Source organism: Euprymna scolopes, chromosome 39, assembly GCF_053919585.1.
Source record: "Euprymna scolopes isolate OS-2025 chromosome 39, ASM5391958v1, whole genome shotgun sequence".
Taxonomy (NCBI): Eukaryota; Metazoa; Mollusca; class Cephalopoda; order Sepiida; family Sepiolidae; genus Euprymna; species Euprymna scolopes.
Genome location: NC_136520.1, coordinates 63,972,433 through 63,990,530, shown reverse-complemented (window position 1 = coordinate 63,990,530; position 18,098 = coordinate 63,972,433). Strand labels below are relative to the sequence as shown.

At 33.3% G+C, this 18,098-nt stretch overlaps 1 protein-coding gene across 1 annotated transcript in view; it reads left to right on the top strand.

The window, feature by feature from the left end:
• LOC145263816 (reversion-inducing cysteine-rich protein with Kazal motifs-like) overlaps positions 1–18,098 on the top strand; it is a 401,252-nt gene that overhangs the window by 251,267 nt on the left and 131,887 nt on the right. Inside the window, exon 5 of the mRNA XM_080120880.1 lies at positions 12,925–13,007. Coding sequence (XP_079977006.1) covers positions 12,925–13,007 — 83 coding nt within the window. The remainder of the gene's footprint in view (positions 1–12,924; positions 13,008–18,098) is intronic.

Below are 18,098 nucleotides of genomic sequence, written 5' to 3'. Positions count from 1 at the left end.
GAGTTTCTACTATATTGAGAGGTTTGTTTTATTAAAGATAATAGCTTTTTCGTGTTGACATACCTGATAGATACATCCTCTGTTTACAAAGAGAAGGCCGTTTTACACTAACGTAGATAGTCCCTGAAATATTTAGATGATGTTACTAGTTTATGTATGTTTTTTTTTCTTTACTTTAATCGTGAATAATAAAAATAAGTCGCTGTTTAATAAATTCGGTGTCAATTTTATAGTAAAACAAATATAATGATGAAATATATATATATATATATATATATATATATATATATATATATGTATATATAAAAACATATATTCTTGAAAAACACGAGCGTTTCTGCTTAATGATTTCATTTTTTCTTTTCTTTTTTTCCAATTTACGTATTAATCTTTTTGTACTATTATCAAATGATTGTTATGTACGATCCATATGTTACGTGTTGTTGCATTGTTTCCGCTAGCGCTTTCTACAGAAACCCTAGTCGTCTTTAGGCGCTTGTTTGTCTGCTGGGTTTAAACCGTGTTATTATTTATAGAAAAGTATGTTTAAGGAGATGTGGTCACGTGTTTAACGCGTAGGCAATTGGATGTATGTGCAATATTTAAGCAAGTGTACGAAAATTATGATACGATAAAATTTACAATTTAAAATTTACTTTTCAATGAAAACTTGCTGCCTATATATACAGGATATATATATATATATTAAGTTATAAAATATATATGGCGGTTAAGCTACACTGAATATTCCGCGTTTCATCCACTCTAGGACTCTTCAGAGAGTGGATGAAACGTGGAATATTCAGTGTAGCATAATCGCCATATATATTTTATAACTTTACCTACGTGAAGTAAATACTTAAAGTTTACGCATAAATTTATACTTTCGTATATTAATTTTATGTGAGTAAATGAAGTAGTTATACATATATATATGTATATATATATATATATATATATATATATATATATATATATATATATATATATATATATATATATATATATATAGCTTAATGTAAAAGGAAAAGAGAAAGATCAATTCCACAAAAGGAGACTTATCCGGATAATGCCAAGCTCAAGAATAATCATTGGAGCTTATACAATAGGACAACAAGAGAATGAAATGAAGACACAAAACTATATATAGGTAGATATAGAATGGATCATTCATTGAATAATGGAATACAGGCAAAATTTTGGGGATAGAAGGGACTCTTTATGTCAGGGCATTTCGAAGCCTATTGCTTCTCATCAGAAGAGTAGAGAAGGTTCTAGGTAGCATGGGGTAGATGCGGCGTCTAGCGTAAGGTTCATTAGGGATGAAAAAAGTTAAGAGGAATTATAGAAGGCTGGGGGAAGCTTTATTGAATTCTACATAAATAAGAAGAAGCTTATTATATATATCATGATATATAAGAATATATATGGTCTTTAAAATAAATTACCACACAGCAACAATACACTCCCTACTTATATTCCATACTCCCTACTTGTATTCCGTTATTCAATAAATGATCCATTCTATATCTACCTATATATAGTTTGTGTCTTCATTTCATACTCTTGTTGTCCTATTATATATATATATATATATATATATATATATATATATATACATACATACATACACACAAAAACAAAAATAAACATTGAAAAACGATATATATATATATATATATATATATATATATATATATATATTACTTGTTTATTGTTATATAAACATGCTCACATCCCGCTGCTACAAATAGCCACTTGTTTCAATCAAACAACAGATATCATCAGGCAGCGACTTGACTAAGTTCAATGAATAATCTAAGGTTATTCATTGAACTTTTGAATAGTCAAGTCGCTGCCTGATGATATCTGTTGTTTGATTGAAACAAGTGGCTATTTGTAGCAGCGGGATGTGAGCATGTTTATATAACAATAAACAAGTATTTTTAGCTCTTTTTATTGAGCACTATCAAACAACCTCGTTGAATTCATTAGTCCATTACTTTTGATTAAAAAAACCCGAGTATATATATATATATATATATATATATATATATATATATATATATATATATATATATATATATAATTAAGTACATAATATTTTAAATATTATCTACATATAAACCACCTTTCCGATTCACCCTTATATGGTGTACCTACTTTTAATTACTTTTAACAGTATTATCCTATTCTTTCATTCTTATTTCATTTCTAAATGTCGTTAGGCCAGTTTATTTCTGTATTTGCATTTTGCATCATTATGGCCTTACTTCTCTTCTGACGAAAAGCATTTAGCTTCGAAATGCCATGGCCTAAAGATATTTTTCTTAAATTCCCCCTTAACTTTTCCTTAATGTTCTGATAATATTATAAAGTTATATGTAACTTTTATCCATCTTTCATTTAATATATATGTGTGTGTGTGTGTGTGTTCGTGTGTGTGTGTTCTATGTGTGTGTCTGTGTGTGTGTGTTGTGTGTGTGTGTGTGTTCGTGTGTGTGTGTCTGTGTGTATTATCCGAGAAGAAAAGCATTAAGTAATCTGTTTCTCACATGCGTCTTAATGTATCGTTTAACGTGCCCTCTTTAAAATAATACAACTTTTAAAGGGAACCTATTATTTATGAAGACATTAAGACCTTAAAAAACGTCGCTACACGAGGGTGTTTTGCCGTGGAGATGATTTATGAACAGAACAGCTATTGTTGATAGTCTTTTCAAATCACTAGCTTAACAAAAAGGCCTTTATTCATTTTTTTTTTAATCGTCTTTCTTTTCTGCCTGTTCTCCGTTGTCAAAAACTTTGCCATCTTGAATTTCGCACACGGCTATTCATTATAACCGTTAAACAGAATCCTCCAGTAATGAACTGGAGGAAATACACTGAAGACATTGCCAAGATTGCTGCTAAGAAAGTGGGCTCTCACTGCCGTGCTACAAAATTACTAACACGAGAGAGTCTCGAAAAACACCCGTTTAGCTGAAACCACTGTCAATAACTTTTCCCGCTCTTTAACTGTAATTTTAACGTAAATTCCATGAACAATGTTTCTTTCTTAGAAGTGCATATCTGTGGAACTCTCTTCCGTTTGCCTGTTTCCCAACAGACTACAACTTGGTTGTTTTCAAATCCAACATAAATAAATTCTTAATGAAACGCTCCCTTAAGTAATCCACTCTACTAAATTTCCATTAATTACGACTACTACGATATTATCCGTTTGATTACTGTACATTCAACAACCTTTATCCTCGAGTAGCCTCAGGGCCTTGATAAGTGGTGACTCCTATGTGAAAAAAACCCCTCAACTTTATGCAGGATTTAAAAAATGAGTCTTAAAAATAAGTGCCGCAATGTCAGCCAAGCTTCAACCTCTGTCCCATCACTACAATGTCGCACTACACTGCCTGTTTTACAAGTACTTTAATGGAATCGTCTCTGATGAACTCATAGCAATTGTGCTCCCCTGACGTACATACCCTCCACTAACTCATACGTGTAGACGACCATATATAACTATCGTCTTCAAGTCCAACGTAAACAAGTTCTTGATGAGCCGTCCCCTTAAGTAATCCAATTTACCAAATTTCCACTACTAAAGATTACAAAGATGTTGTCCCATTGACTACCGTACACTCATTAGCCCTTATCCTCGAGGGGTCTCCGGGCCTTGACAAGTGATGTGAAAAAAAACCCCAGCAAAATCCAAACTCGTCAACAGTAAAGATACCAGAAAATCTTCTATGCTACTAGTTTCTTTCTTTGGACTGCTAGACTTTGGAGTTCCTTCCCTATTTCCTGCTTCTCTGATTGAATTAACCTGCTGAAGCGTAAAGGTAATGTGAAAGGACATCTCGCTGTTCATCTCGTCACAGTTCCCTGTTAGACACAATCCCAAATAGTAGTCCCTTTTGTTCCAAGTGGTAACATGCGTTGTTTGAGATGAAAAGGTTTTTGAAAAGCAAGAGAAGCTTACATATTAACCGTTTGTTAAAGATTGAATCGACCAAGTTATGATTAAATATTCTTTTCATTGTTTCAACATTCATCTCCAGTCTAAATGAAATTTACTCACACGCATTTTATCTCTTAATATGTTGGCTATTTTCATCGAGCCAGTGGTACGTGTTAAATATCAATAAGATTTAACTTGCAGAACGTTTTAAGCGACGCACATGTTTATCGTGCGTTGTTTGAGGTGAAAAGGTTTTTTTTTACACAGTGATCACCACTTATCAAGGCCCGGAAGCCACTCAGGGATAAGGGTTATTGCGAGTACATTACATTAGTGTGGAGATTTGATGAAGTGTTTACTTAAGTGGGCGGTTCATTAGGAATTTGTTAACATTGGACTTGAAGACATCCAAGTTGTAGTCCGGTGGGAAGCAGGCAGACGGAACAGAGTTCCACAGGCGTGCAGTTCTAAGAAAGAAGCTTTGTTCATGGAATCCGCGTTTTGATTTAGGCACAGATATAGAGTGGGGGAAATTTTTCACAGTGGATTCAGCTAGACGGGTGTTTTTCGTGAAAGATTGGCGAGGGGAGACCAGAGATCGGAGTTCAGAGGAGCACCTGCCATGGAAATAACGATAAAACAAGGATATGCTCGCAACGTCTCTTCTGTGGGAGAGAGGTTGCAGGGTAGAGAAAAGGGCATCCCCACTAAGCCACGAAGTCTATTTTGTACTCTGTCACGGCAGGATAGGCTGTTTTTAGCAGCTCCTGCCTTTTTTTTAAAAAGTAAGAGATTACAGACTCACCGTAAACGACCAAGTTATTTATTAGGGCTGTGACAACAGCATATTCTTTTCATTGTTTTGACTCTTGAGTGTGTATCCGTTAATATCTTATGTTTTTATATAGACTTACGTGGTTCTCGGTTGATTAGTGTAGTCTGTGTCGGATATACACTCGAGAGTCAAAAGAATGTAAAAAAAATATGCTGTTGTCAAAGCTCTAATTATAATCCACAGTTGTAGTCTTTTTTCCAACTTATGAGGTCCACCGCCCATCAAGGCCAAGAGCCATTCGAGTATAGAAATTAATGGGACAGGTTGGTTGCCATGGTGATTTACCAGAATAGTTAACAAAGCAAAAAAAAGGGTGAAAAAAATAAATATACTAAAAATAAATGTTACCGAGGGCAACCTAAGTTACTCCTCTACCTATCTTAATAATGGTTTTAACTTTCTTTAAAATGATGTTAGTTTTAAAAAAATATATAGGTGGTGTAAAACGCGTCGAGCCAGAACAAAAACAAAATGGTGGTCTCATTCGAGCTTTGTTTAAAAAAATCGGAAATTAAACAAAATACTGATAGAAACACGTGCAATAAATGTCACCAATTGTGCGAACATGTATTTTGTTTATTTCTTAATCTTTTAAGCGTTTAACTAGGCTCGACTATGGCTCGAACGAAACCGCCATTTTTTTTTCGATCCAACTCTACATATTTTACACAACCCATATTTTAACTAAGAAAACACTTTAAAATAAGTTAAAACACTAAAACAAAAAAAACTTATCCAGGTATGTAGAAGAGTAATTTAGCTTGCTTTTGGTAACGTCTATTTTGCGTTTTTTTTATTTTATTTTTTTTTTATTCTCTTTTTACTTTTTTAATTTTCCAGAATAGCCAATAGTGTCCCCTTTTGTGAATTGGATTTTCTCACATTTGTAAGATAGCGCAGATGAAAATGATTGCAAAATGATGTAACCTGTAGGGAAAACAAAAAGACCTTAAACAGAAGAGACGTGGAGCACGGAACGAGATAACGTTCGAGATCTCGTGAGAGACGTGAGGATCGTTCTAGATTACGTGGGTGACGTCCCGGCTGTAACAATGAGGAAATAAATGTTGTTTCTACGAAGAAAAAGCGAGTTGGAGTTATTTCCTATTCTTTGTCTTGGTCTCCTTTGCAACTGAAATTGGACACAACGCATATTGGTTCCCGGGCAGCGTTACACACTGTGTCTAACGCTGCCTTCGTGAGAAGGCAAGTAAATAGGTTTTGCTAAGAACGCATGTAACAAGAGAAATAGTAGAAAATGATCCAATGAAAATCTCGCACTGGTCGTTCCATGTAACTGTGCAAATATCCAACGTCAATAGGGCGAGTTATGTCGACTATTTGTTTTAGACCATCGATTGAATACAACAGATTTGCTGGCTATTTTGTCAATAAATCCTCTGTTTACCAAGATGGCTGCATTTTTGTGACCCCCCCCCTCCAGGAGTTTACCGTCCCCTTACAAATGAAAGAAAATAAATTGTCATGGTTTCGTTTATCCCGTTGTTTTTCCCAATTTTATTTTGGAGTGCATGTTGATAATATCGTTGTATTTTATTATCTTGAAAAATAAGTGAGGGTCAACCGTACACTGGGATTTTTAATAAAAACTAAAGACTTTTGTCACTAAAGGTGGTGGTGGTGGTGGTGGTGGTGGTGGTGTTATTTGTCTATCGTTTGCAATTGTTCGGTGGGTCCCGGAGATGGCTGGTCACACCGATTCGAGCTCTGAAATATTTCCCGCATGCGGGACACCTGTGGGATAATTCTGTAGCTGAGTTGCTTACTGCTCTGTCTATTTAAATGTCACGTTTCCTCTCGCGTTCTTCAATATATGCGAATTCAGCAATTGTAGTTCCCTTGCGGCATGCGGCACGCCAGATAGATCTGTCTTGAGCTAGCCCCCCCCCCTTCCCGCAAGTTAGAATACAACCGAGCTGTTTGAAGGAGACTTTCAGGCTGTTATTGAACCGTTTACGCTATCCTTCTACCGTTCTTTCAATAAGTTTCCAGACTTTTTTGTACAGGAATTTTAAATTGTCATAGATTCTTGAAAATTCAGTACGTTACCGTTACACATCTAATGAAATGACTGACCAATTTTTATGACTACACGTTCAAATAAACAGCAACGGCATGAATTGGAATACACCCTACTAAAGCCTAATTGTCACACCTGGTGAATTTTAAAAATGCAGTCTGGCCGTCAGGATACTTTAGAAAAACAATATGCAATAAAAGTCTGTTTTAAACTTGGAAAAAATGCCACAGAAGTGCATGGAATGCTTTAGACTGTTTCTGAGCAATCTTGCATGAATCGAGCATCAGTTTTTGAGTGGCATAAGAGATTCAAGGAAGACAGGGAGTCTGTGAAGGATGATGAGAGGTGTGGGAGGCGTAAGGAAGTCATTACACTAGAGTTGTTTGGCCAAATAAAGAATTTCATGTATAAGGACCGTCGTGTGTCTGTAGAGATAATAAGTTCACAGTTTGATGCCAGTGTAGGAACGGTACAGACAATTATTTGCGCGGAATTGAAGATGCGGAAAACTTACGTGAAGTTTGTCCCAAGGGTACTCAGAGGAGATCAGAAAGAAAGAAGTTGTTATGAACATCAAGACAGTTCCTCGCCCCCCATATAGTCTGGACCTTGCTCCCTGTGACTTTTTGTTATTAACTAAGCTCAAAGAAAACTTTAGAGGCTGTTGTTATGAGACAATTAAGGAGATGAAAGAGACTGTGGCGAAGGCCATTGACAAGCTCACACAAGAGGAATTCTATGGGGCCTTCTAGAAAGAACGGTACAACAGGTTCATTGCAGCCGGAGGAGATTACTTCAAAGGAGACTAGTTCCGTGTGTGTACTATCAATAAAAGTGCACATATGAAAAAGTCTGGAAACTTATTGAAAGCCCCCTCGTAACTCTCGCTTCCCTTATTTTTTTTTTTTTACATAGGCATCACCACATTATCAAGGCCAAGAGGCCACTGAAGGATAAGGGTTAAAAGAGTGTACAGTAGAAATTGGACAATATAGTAATCATTAGTAATGAAAATTTGGTAAATTTGATAACTTATATGGAACGGCTCATCAAGAACTTATTTACGTTAGACTTGAACACAACCATATTGTAGTCAGCCGGAAAGCAGGAAAACGGAAGAGAATTCCACAGGCGTGCAGTTCTAAGAAAGAAGCTTTGTTCATGGAATCTACGTTTAGGTTTAGGCACAGATAAAGAGTGGGGGGAATTATTGATAGTGTTTACAGCTAGACGAGTGTTTCTTGTGAAAGTTTGGCGAGGGGGACCATAGATTGAAGCTCAGTCGAACACTTTCCATGAAAATAACGATACATCAGAGACAAACTCGCAACATCTCTTCTGTGAGATAGAGGTTGCAAGGAAGAGAAAAGGGCATCTCCTATGAGGCTACGAAGTCTATTTTGAACTCTATCAAGGCAGGCCAGGTCCTTTCTAGCAGCTCCTGCCCAGATGTGGCAACAGTATTCCATCCTTGGACGTACCTGGCTCTTATATAGATAGAGAATAGCATCAGCAGTGAGATATCTACCGGATCGATAGAAAGATCCCACCATTTTTCCAGCGGCCTTGGCAACAGATTTGATGTACATGTTCCATTTAAGATCAGGAGTAATGCTCAGCTACTTTGGACTTAACAGATTGAGCATACAACTCTCTTGCATTCTTTATTACTTTCTTACAATGGTTTCTGGCAGTCCTGAAAGCGGCTTTAGTTTTCATACATCTATTACGTTGGAAACAGTGGAAAAAGTGATTTCTGTGCGCAATTATTTTTCCTTTTGTCCTCACATTCCAGGGGGGATGTTTCTGACAAAGGGGAAAGAATTGTCGTTTTCAGGGTCAGAATCTATTTCATCTAACACTGATCGTTAGCAAGTTTCTTAGCCAGTAGTTTTTAGCTTCTTTATATCAATTGGATTTATGCCTTGTCTGAAGCGATTTCCATAAATATATATATATATATATATATATATATACATATATATATATATATATATATATATATATATATATATATATATATATATATATATATATATATATATATATATATATATATGACCATTTACCGCAAAGATATTTCGCAAATATCACACTTTCTCGGCAATCGCACACTATACGCCGCCAATATCCGTACCCTTTCTACCGAATCGCTGACGTTTTTCTGACAGTCGCCGACACTTTCTGCTAATCACATTTTTTCGGACGTTTGTAGACTTTTCGATTAGAGTTATTAGACATCAATTATTAACTATTCCCCACATCTCCGTTTCTATAAAGTTTTCGGCCTTATAGTAATATTTTTAGCTCCTTACATCAAGTGGCTCCATGCCTTGTCTGAAGCGATTTCCATAAAAAAAATATCCTAGGCATGTCTCTTTTTTTCCTGAGATTCTCATGGATAACTCTGCTCTTGAGAAAAAGTCGACTTTGAAACTTCTTAGCCTTTTTCTTTTATCAAATCTTTTTTGGGGTTCATATATTAGATCCGTTGCTCTTTCGGCTTCTTGTAAAGTCGGTTCTTTATATCGATCTAAACCATTTTCCATACCTGAAGTATTTTCTATCCCTACTCATGTATGAAGTATTGTCATATTCGGACTTGTGTGTGTGTGTGTGTGTGTGTGTGTGTGTGTGTGTGTGTGTGTGTGTGTGTGTCCGTCCCTCCCTCCCCTGTGGACATTGATTGCTTACTTGCTTGCATATTGTCTTCGACAATCGGGCGATTCTAGCTTTTAAAAAAGGGATAACATATGAATTTATATTAGTTGCTTGTTAAGGACAAAGGGGAGACAACCGAATCAACAAAACTGAAACTGGTCTGCCAGGACAGTATATATATATATATATATATATATATATATATATATATATATATATATACATATATATATATATACACACATATATATATATATATATATATATATATATATATATATATATATATATATATATATATATATATATATATATATATATATATATATATACAAATGTCGGAAAATTTCGGCATATTTTATTGGTTTGAAAATAAAGGTTCTTTTTTACCAATAGCCATTTTACAACCATAAAATGTTTCAATCATAGTCATTTGTTTTTCTAGTTTTGACGAACTCGTAGCACTTGCGTCCCATCGATGTAGGTAATCTCTACTGAGCTGGCAAGTAGCAAACCCCCACCTCTTCACTATAGAGATCCCAATATGCCGGAAAAACAGTTAGAATTGGGAATTACCTCCGAGATCCTTGCTTCAATGAATGTACTGACATGCAGAAGTTCAAAGTGTAATGTGAACAGATATCTCTCTGCTCAGCTCTCTACACAGTGTCCCTATGGATATGGTCCCAAACAGTAACCCATTACATTTAAGCAACAGTGTACTTTGTTTGGGGGGGGGTGAACAAGACTAATACACGCGCGTGCTTATATGTGTATGCGCGTGGGAGTGTGCGCGCGTGCGTGTGTGTGTGTGATTTTTTTAAATTTTGTTGACATGTAGGGCTTTGTTTACGTGTAGCCAAGCGAACTATTGAAAATGGGCTTGTCAGATTTAGTCATTAAATTGACTGCCCCCACCCGGGGATTCTTTTTCCTATTTTCTAATGAAGGACCCCACCACACACACACACACACACACACACACACACACACACACACACACATACTTGTTCACCTTCCCGTATCCGTTCCTGTCTGCCACCCAGCTGCCAACAGGTGGATAAAAGCTCGTTTATCAATAATTCGGGATGACCTGTCACGATTAACAGAAACGACAAAGAAACAACAAACAAAACAAGATTCAAATCTTGGAAAGAAAAAAAAAAAAGAACGTGTCTCACTCGTAACGAAATCGCCGTTGATAAGAAAAATAATAAATTAAAAATAATAATAAAAAATGAGTATGCAACCAGGTGAAAGATAAAAAAAAAAAAAATAGAGGGGAAATGAGATAGCGACACGGCGAGGTATATAACGTCATTTATTATGCTGTACAAAATAAAAGAAAATTTGGTTGGTTGTTTTTGTTTTACGGCATATCAACCCTTTCCGGGTTATTTAAAGACGAATCCAGAGATTTTGAAAAAAATTTTTAATAGAATATATTTTTTTTAATAGAATATATTTGTTGTTTTCACGTTGAATCATTTAACCCATAGTTGGGACCCTAACAGATACTACCACTCCGGGTCAGAGTGGACCTGGGAGCAATGGTAATTAAAGGGTGACTCCACACTCCCCGAAGCCCACAAGCTGGGGCCTCACCACTGGATATAGTTTAAGGTCATATCCAGGACCCCCATTGAGGGACTTTTACCCTCTGCAGGGGGACAGTTGGCGTATTCTAATGCCCCACCGACAGGGCCAAAGAAAATTTAGGATTAATTAAAGAAGGCATGGTTGTCCGTCAAAAACTGACGTTTTCCGAAATTACATGGTCACTCTTTTTTTTCTTTTTTTTTCTTTATCAACCTATTATTTATCAAACTATGAGATTTCACTTTTATTGCCTTTGGTAACAGTTACTTATTGTACGATTCTTATGTTCAATTTATAAAAATGTTAGATGTTATTTCGTGTTAATAGTTAATGTTGTGGTGGCAACCACTTATTTGCATATGCGAATAACATAAGACTGTAAATGGCAAGCCTAGGTTGGCCTTGGTGTGTCTTACTCAAATGCCACCGGAAGTGACACCGAAGAGCGTACATGTCCTCCCACCAAGACTCTCTGACTCGACACCGTCATTTGTACATATTGTAAATATACCTTTTCTTTAATACACTTATTGCGTTATCTTGCTGTTTGCGTCTTCATTGTATTTCCTTACTAATTATTGTTCAACCTTGCAACCACAACAGTTAAGTAATTCCTTTTTATTAACACGGTTTCAACGACTTGGCAAGCTGATCTGAGTAATTTTAACGTCTTTAAACTGTCAATTACATTATATATAAATGACTTTAGAATAGATCGAATCGTAAACATATTTGTATTGTTTTTGTTTGAAAACGATTCCAACGTGCAATGAAAAACACAAATAAAATTTGTAAATGCCAATAAAAAAAGCAGAAGTGATTAAGTTTTGTTTTTATTTGCATATTTTAAAAGTTAGGATTGAAACCCGACTACCTGCACGACAGTCAAGGCTCCTAACCATTACGCTAATCGGCGGCTGCTGTGCGAGTCGTGAATTAACGATGTTTTGACATCGTCCGAAATACCTAAGCTCGATTTGTTTACACAAAGAGAATCTCTTTATACGCTAATGGTAATTCGTGTATCATTTCTCAATATGCTCAACTCAAGGAGGATTATAGTCATCCACATACAGTACTGTTTCGCTGTTTCACAGCTCATCATTGAGGCTAGGCATGCAGCCAGGATTATATATATATATATATATATATATATATATATATATATATATATATATATATATATATATATATATACATATATATATATATACATAGAGAGAGAGAGATTTCTGTGGAAATATATATACGCTCTCTTACATGTTTATATAAATATAGATAAGTTTATGAGAATATATACGTTTCCGCGTGCATAAGTGCGTTTATTTGTGTACACTTTTATGTTTATGCGTACACACACACACACACACACACACACACACACACACACACAAACACACAGTGTGTGAGGTATTTGTATGTATAGTTTTGTGCTTGTATACGTTTATATCTAGGTGTGTCTGGATGAGTAACAATTTATTAAAACTGAAACCGATTTTATTGTCTATTTAATTCTGACGTCAGTGTTGAAAGAGGATCTTAAAAGCAACTCAGATTTATTGAAATGAACTTTGTTTTTATGAGTTTTTATATGGACAGCACATACTAACGGATGATCGTTGAAAAGCAATCCACTCGCGAGACGACTTTATGTTTTATAACTCTTTTTATTATACAATGTACTCGCCAACGTAACTTCACGTATTTAATTATCATATTATATCCTGTTTAATTTGCTTGCTTTTTTATTTATTTTTTTTTTATTTATTTTTATTTATTTATTTATTCATCTTATTTTTTTATTTATTTATTTTTTTTTTTTTTTTGCAGTTCTCAAAAATCCAAATGCGTGGAGTGGCCATCTTTGCTGCGAGAAGAGCTCCAATTCCGCTTGCATCAGTGCGTGCCATGCCGTAAGTGTATTGCTCTCCCGATTTCATAAACAAACCACAAAATGAATGACTAATATCTTTGTATATTAGAAAAAAAAATAAAAACAGTTGTTTCCTTAAAATTGGCGAAAACAATTGTCTAGTGATAAAGTGTTTTTAAAATATTTCTTTTAATAACTATGGATTACATGATGTTATCCCTCTCTTTCTCTCTCTCTCTCTCTCTCTTTCTCTCTCTCTCTCTCTCTCTCTCTCTATATATATATATATATATATATATATATATATATATATATATATATATATATAGAGAGAGAGAGAGAGAGAGAGAGAGAGAGAGAGATTGTAACTGTAAGATAGTCAACATTTTGAAATTTGGAATATAGACTTTTATCATTTATGTATGTGTATATATATATATATATATATATATATATATATATATATATATATATATATATATATATATATATATATTACAATAGAAAAATGCGAGCAGGAAAAGTAATATGGTTTTAAGCTTAATCATGGAAAAGAAAAGGACTAGTTGTTAAAACTGTAAAAGAAAAGGACAAGATATTCTAGTAAAAAATATAATAAATTTATAACTTAAAATATTGCAGCATTAAGAATTGATTATATACTGATATAAATTGAATTTTTAAAAAATCTTAATGCTGTAATATTTTTAAATTTTTATATTGTAGTCCATGGTTTTTCCAGGCTTCCAATGAATTCACTTGTTCTTTGTTTGCTTTCAGTCTTTTTTTCCCCCCCCCCCACCCATAAGCACATATAATAAGGATGTACAGCACTCGCCTGCTTTCAATATTCTCCTAATTATCTCCCTTTAATATTTTCATTTCCTTTGTTTCATTTGTTACTTCTCTTTCCGCGACAGCAGTGAATTAGTAGCAACAGCGATGACATTACGAATATACATGCGTTATATACATATATATATCTATATATCTATATATCTATATATATATATATATATATATATATATATATATATATATATATATATATATATAGTCAGTTATGAAAATATACATGACCATTAAGCTACACAGAATATTCAGTGTTTCCGTTTCGTGAGAATTCGCCAGGCTTATGCATTTGAATGAAACACGCAATATTCTGTGTAGCTTAATTGCCACATATATTTTCATAACTTACTGCGTAGCTTTACCGATGTATTGAGCACTGTTGAAGTAAATACTGACAATTTACGCATAAAATTATATCTTCGTATATAAACTGATGTGATTAAATGAAGTAATCATATATATATATATATATATATATATATATATATATATAAGTGAAATTCTGTGTGTGTCTGGGTGTGTACATTCCTCTACCAAACTACCCTGTCAATTTTTAGTCTACAGAGGCAAAAATTTTGCTGCTAAAATTTCAAAGTTGAAAGAGATGACCTTTGCAGATTCTACCAAACTTCTCCACCAATTTCCGGTCCAAACACTTGAAATTTTAGATGTAGGTAACTTTGACATGAATCAAACTTTTTATTTTGATTTGAGACCAAAACAATAAATGTTAAGGGGTCAAAACTGGGGACGAAGTTTAAAAAAATACCTCTGCGGTCTCTATCAAATTACTCAGACAGTTTCTGGTATTCACACGTAGGGTAAGTTATGAACAGTACACATGGCTCAAGTAAAGCCGGGCTAAACTGCTAGTATATATATATATATATATATATATATATATATATATATATATATATATATATATATATAACCGTTTTTGTTTTTTTTTTTTAATTTTTTATTTCCATACTTTGTGGACCAGGCGCGTACGCAGACCCCACAATTTTAATGAATCATCATTATGCCAGATCAAACATACCCATTCCTGTGTCTCGACGCATCTTCTATCATTATATGTGATCAGTTTTCTATAATAGTCAACCATATAGGAGCCTATTCGTGACCAGACACACACAGACGTTATATATATATATATATATATATATATATATATATATATATATATATATATATATATATATATATATATATATATATATATATATATATATAAATATAAACCTGACGAATCCTATAGTGGATGAAACGCAGAATATTCAGTGTAGCTTAATCGCCATATATATTTTATAAATTACTAACTAGCTCTACCTACGTATTGAGCACTTTTGAAGTAAATACTTAAAGTTTACGCATAAATCTATACTTTCGTATATTAGGTTTATGTAAGTAAATGACGTAGTTATATATATATATATATATATATATATATATATATATATATATATATATATATATATATATATATATATATATATATATATATGCAATTTTACGATAATCGTTTAAAACTGGGATGCCATGATGCTCTTTATTGTTAATACTGTTGAACGCAACTTCAATAATTATTGGAGTTTTCAAATTTCAAAATACGTTTTTATATACTGTAGTTAATATTTATATTGTTTACGCTTGCAATTCTCATTCTACCTTTGGCTTTATGGAGTGTCGTTTTATGAATTGATAGAATTGATAATTTAGTGATTGTTATTATCTGTCATTCTGTTAAATGTGTTTTTTTTTGTTTTGTCTTTTTGTTTTTTCCCCGCTCCCCAAAATGTCTTATGTATTCGCTTTTTTTTTTTTTTTTTTTTTTTTTTTTTTCAAATTTACGGCGATGCATTTTTTTTTTTTTTTTTTTTTTTTTTTTTTACTAATGTCAGTCTTCTGATGAGAAGAGCTCATCTTTGAAAATCCATGGGTTAAGGATGTTTTCATGATTAAAACTTTCTTGTTTGCATTTGATGGGTCAATAAATATTGTTTGTTCAATTTTATTTTTCATCAATTCTTTTCTTTTTCTTTAAATCTATCTATTGAGCTTTTTATTATCTTGATATGTTTCTGATTTTAAGAAAATGCTTGTATTTATCTGTCATTTGTTTTCCCCCTGTCTCTCTCTCTCTCTCTCTCTCTCTCTCTCTCTCCCTCTCATATATGTATATATATCAAGGCCAAGAGACCACTCGAGGATAAGGGTTAAAACCTGTACAGTAGACAATTAGACAATATAGTAATCGTTAGTAATGGAAATTCGGTAAATTTATTAACTTATATGGAACCGCTCATCAAAAACTTGTTTACGTTAGACTTGAAGACAGCCATATTGTAGTCAGCTGGAAAGCAGGAAAACGGAAGACAATTCCATAGGCGTGAAGTTCTCAGAAAGAAGCTTTGTTCGTGTGTGTGTGTGTGTGTGTGTGTGTGTGTGTGTGTGTGTGTGTGTGTGTGTGTGTGTGTGTGTGTGTGTGTGAATTCATCAACGTTTCGTTTTCATTTAAAACGATCTAAATTTCGTTTTCATTTAAAAGGATATATTTTAAATCATCCTTTTAAATCTAGGTTTTAAAAGGATGATTTAAAAGGCAACCATTTCAGGATGATTGCTTTCTGCCTTGCTGGAGCGATTTCCATAAAAAAAAATTACTTTCAGTTTTTTTTTCACGGATTCGCTCTCTCTCCCTCCCTCTCACTCTAATCTTTATAATAACATATTTATCACAAGTTGAACGGGAAGATCTGTAAGAGTTTTAAATTTCTGTCAATATATGACGCTACAATTTTAAATAACATATTTGCTTTTCATGCTTAAGTTTCTCACATCATTTTCGTCCTCTATGCTTAAGTTTGTTATGCTTAAGTTCAAAATAGCATTTTCGTTAATCTACCATGCGAATGTTTGAAGTAGTATTTTGTTTGTCTGCCATACTAGTTTGAATTTTCTTTTTCGTTTGTCTGTCATTTAAAAGTTTGAAATTTTATTTTCGTTGGTCTGTCATTTAAAATTTGAAATTTTTTCTTCGTTGGTCTGTCATTTAAAAGTTTGAAATTTCATTTTCGTTGATCGGTCATGAGAATGTTTTAAATAAAATATTCGTTGATTTTTTATGCTCAAGTTTGAAGTAGCATTTTCGTTGGTCTGTCATGCGAAAGTTCGAAATTGTTTTCGTTGGTCTGTCGTTCGAAAGTTTAAAAAACATTTTCGTTGGTCTATTTTAAGCAGAGAACGTTTTCAGGGCAGGTGCTCAAGTGCAAAAAATATAGTAAGAAACACTGTCTCGGTGGAGCAGAGCAAAAGTCTCAATAATACATTCCTCTGAAAAGGGCACTTTTAATGCAGGGGTAAAAAGAGCAGGTGGTTGGGCACCCTAGCACATCCCCTCTGCACGTCCCTGGCCTTAAGTATGTAATAGTATTTTAATCGCTAAACGCCAACTTCCGGTTGATCCTAAAAATTAAGCTGTAAGGGGAATTTTTATCGTCAGCCCCCCCCCCCAAAAAAATCAACAGAGAGTTGAGTTTATTGCTGCTAATTGCCTGAGAAGCCCTCACCGGGGAATGCAGACAGGACTGCCCAGGCACTAACTTCTCAATCTCGCTCTCCGACACTAGTCGCACAGTTCTTGGAGTGCGAGAGAACTAAATAATAAGTGTCTGTTTGTGCTGGTGTTGTTTTTTTCTAAAATAATCCAAGATTTAAATATGACCTAAAACGTTTGAAATGAACATTTTTCTCCTTTTTTTTTTCATTTAAGATAACACTTTTTTTTACAATTTTTTTTATAAAGCCTTTAAAATGTTTTTAAAAGTAACTTGTTTTGTCGTTTTTTTTTAACGTAAGCGTTTTTTAATATTTTTTATTTATTTTTACATTATTTTTTCTATTTTTTAATTGTTGTCTTTTTTGTTAGTTATAATTGTAATTTTTTATATCATTTTCAATTTTTTTATCATTTTGATTTTTTTATTATTTCCATTTTTTTATCATTTTCATTTTTTTTATTATTTTCATTTTTTTAATTATTTTCATTTTTTTATCATTTTCATTTTTTTATCATTTCAATTTTTATCATTTCAATTTTTATCATTTTAATGTTTTACACTATTAATATTTTTTTTTTAATTTTCATAATTTCAACATTTTTATCATTTTTATTTTTATTATTTTGATATTTTATCATTTTAATATTTTATAATTTTCATTTATTTTATTCAATTTTTGTACACTATTATTTCAATTTTATTATTGAGTTCAATAT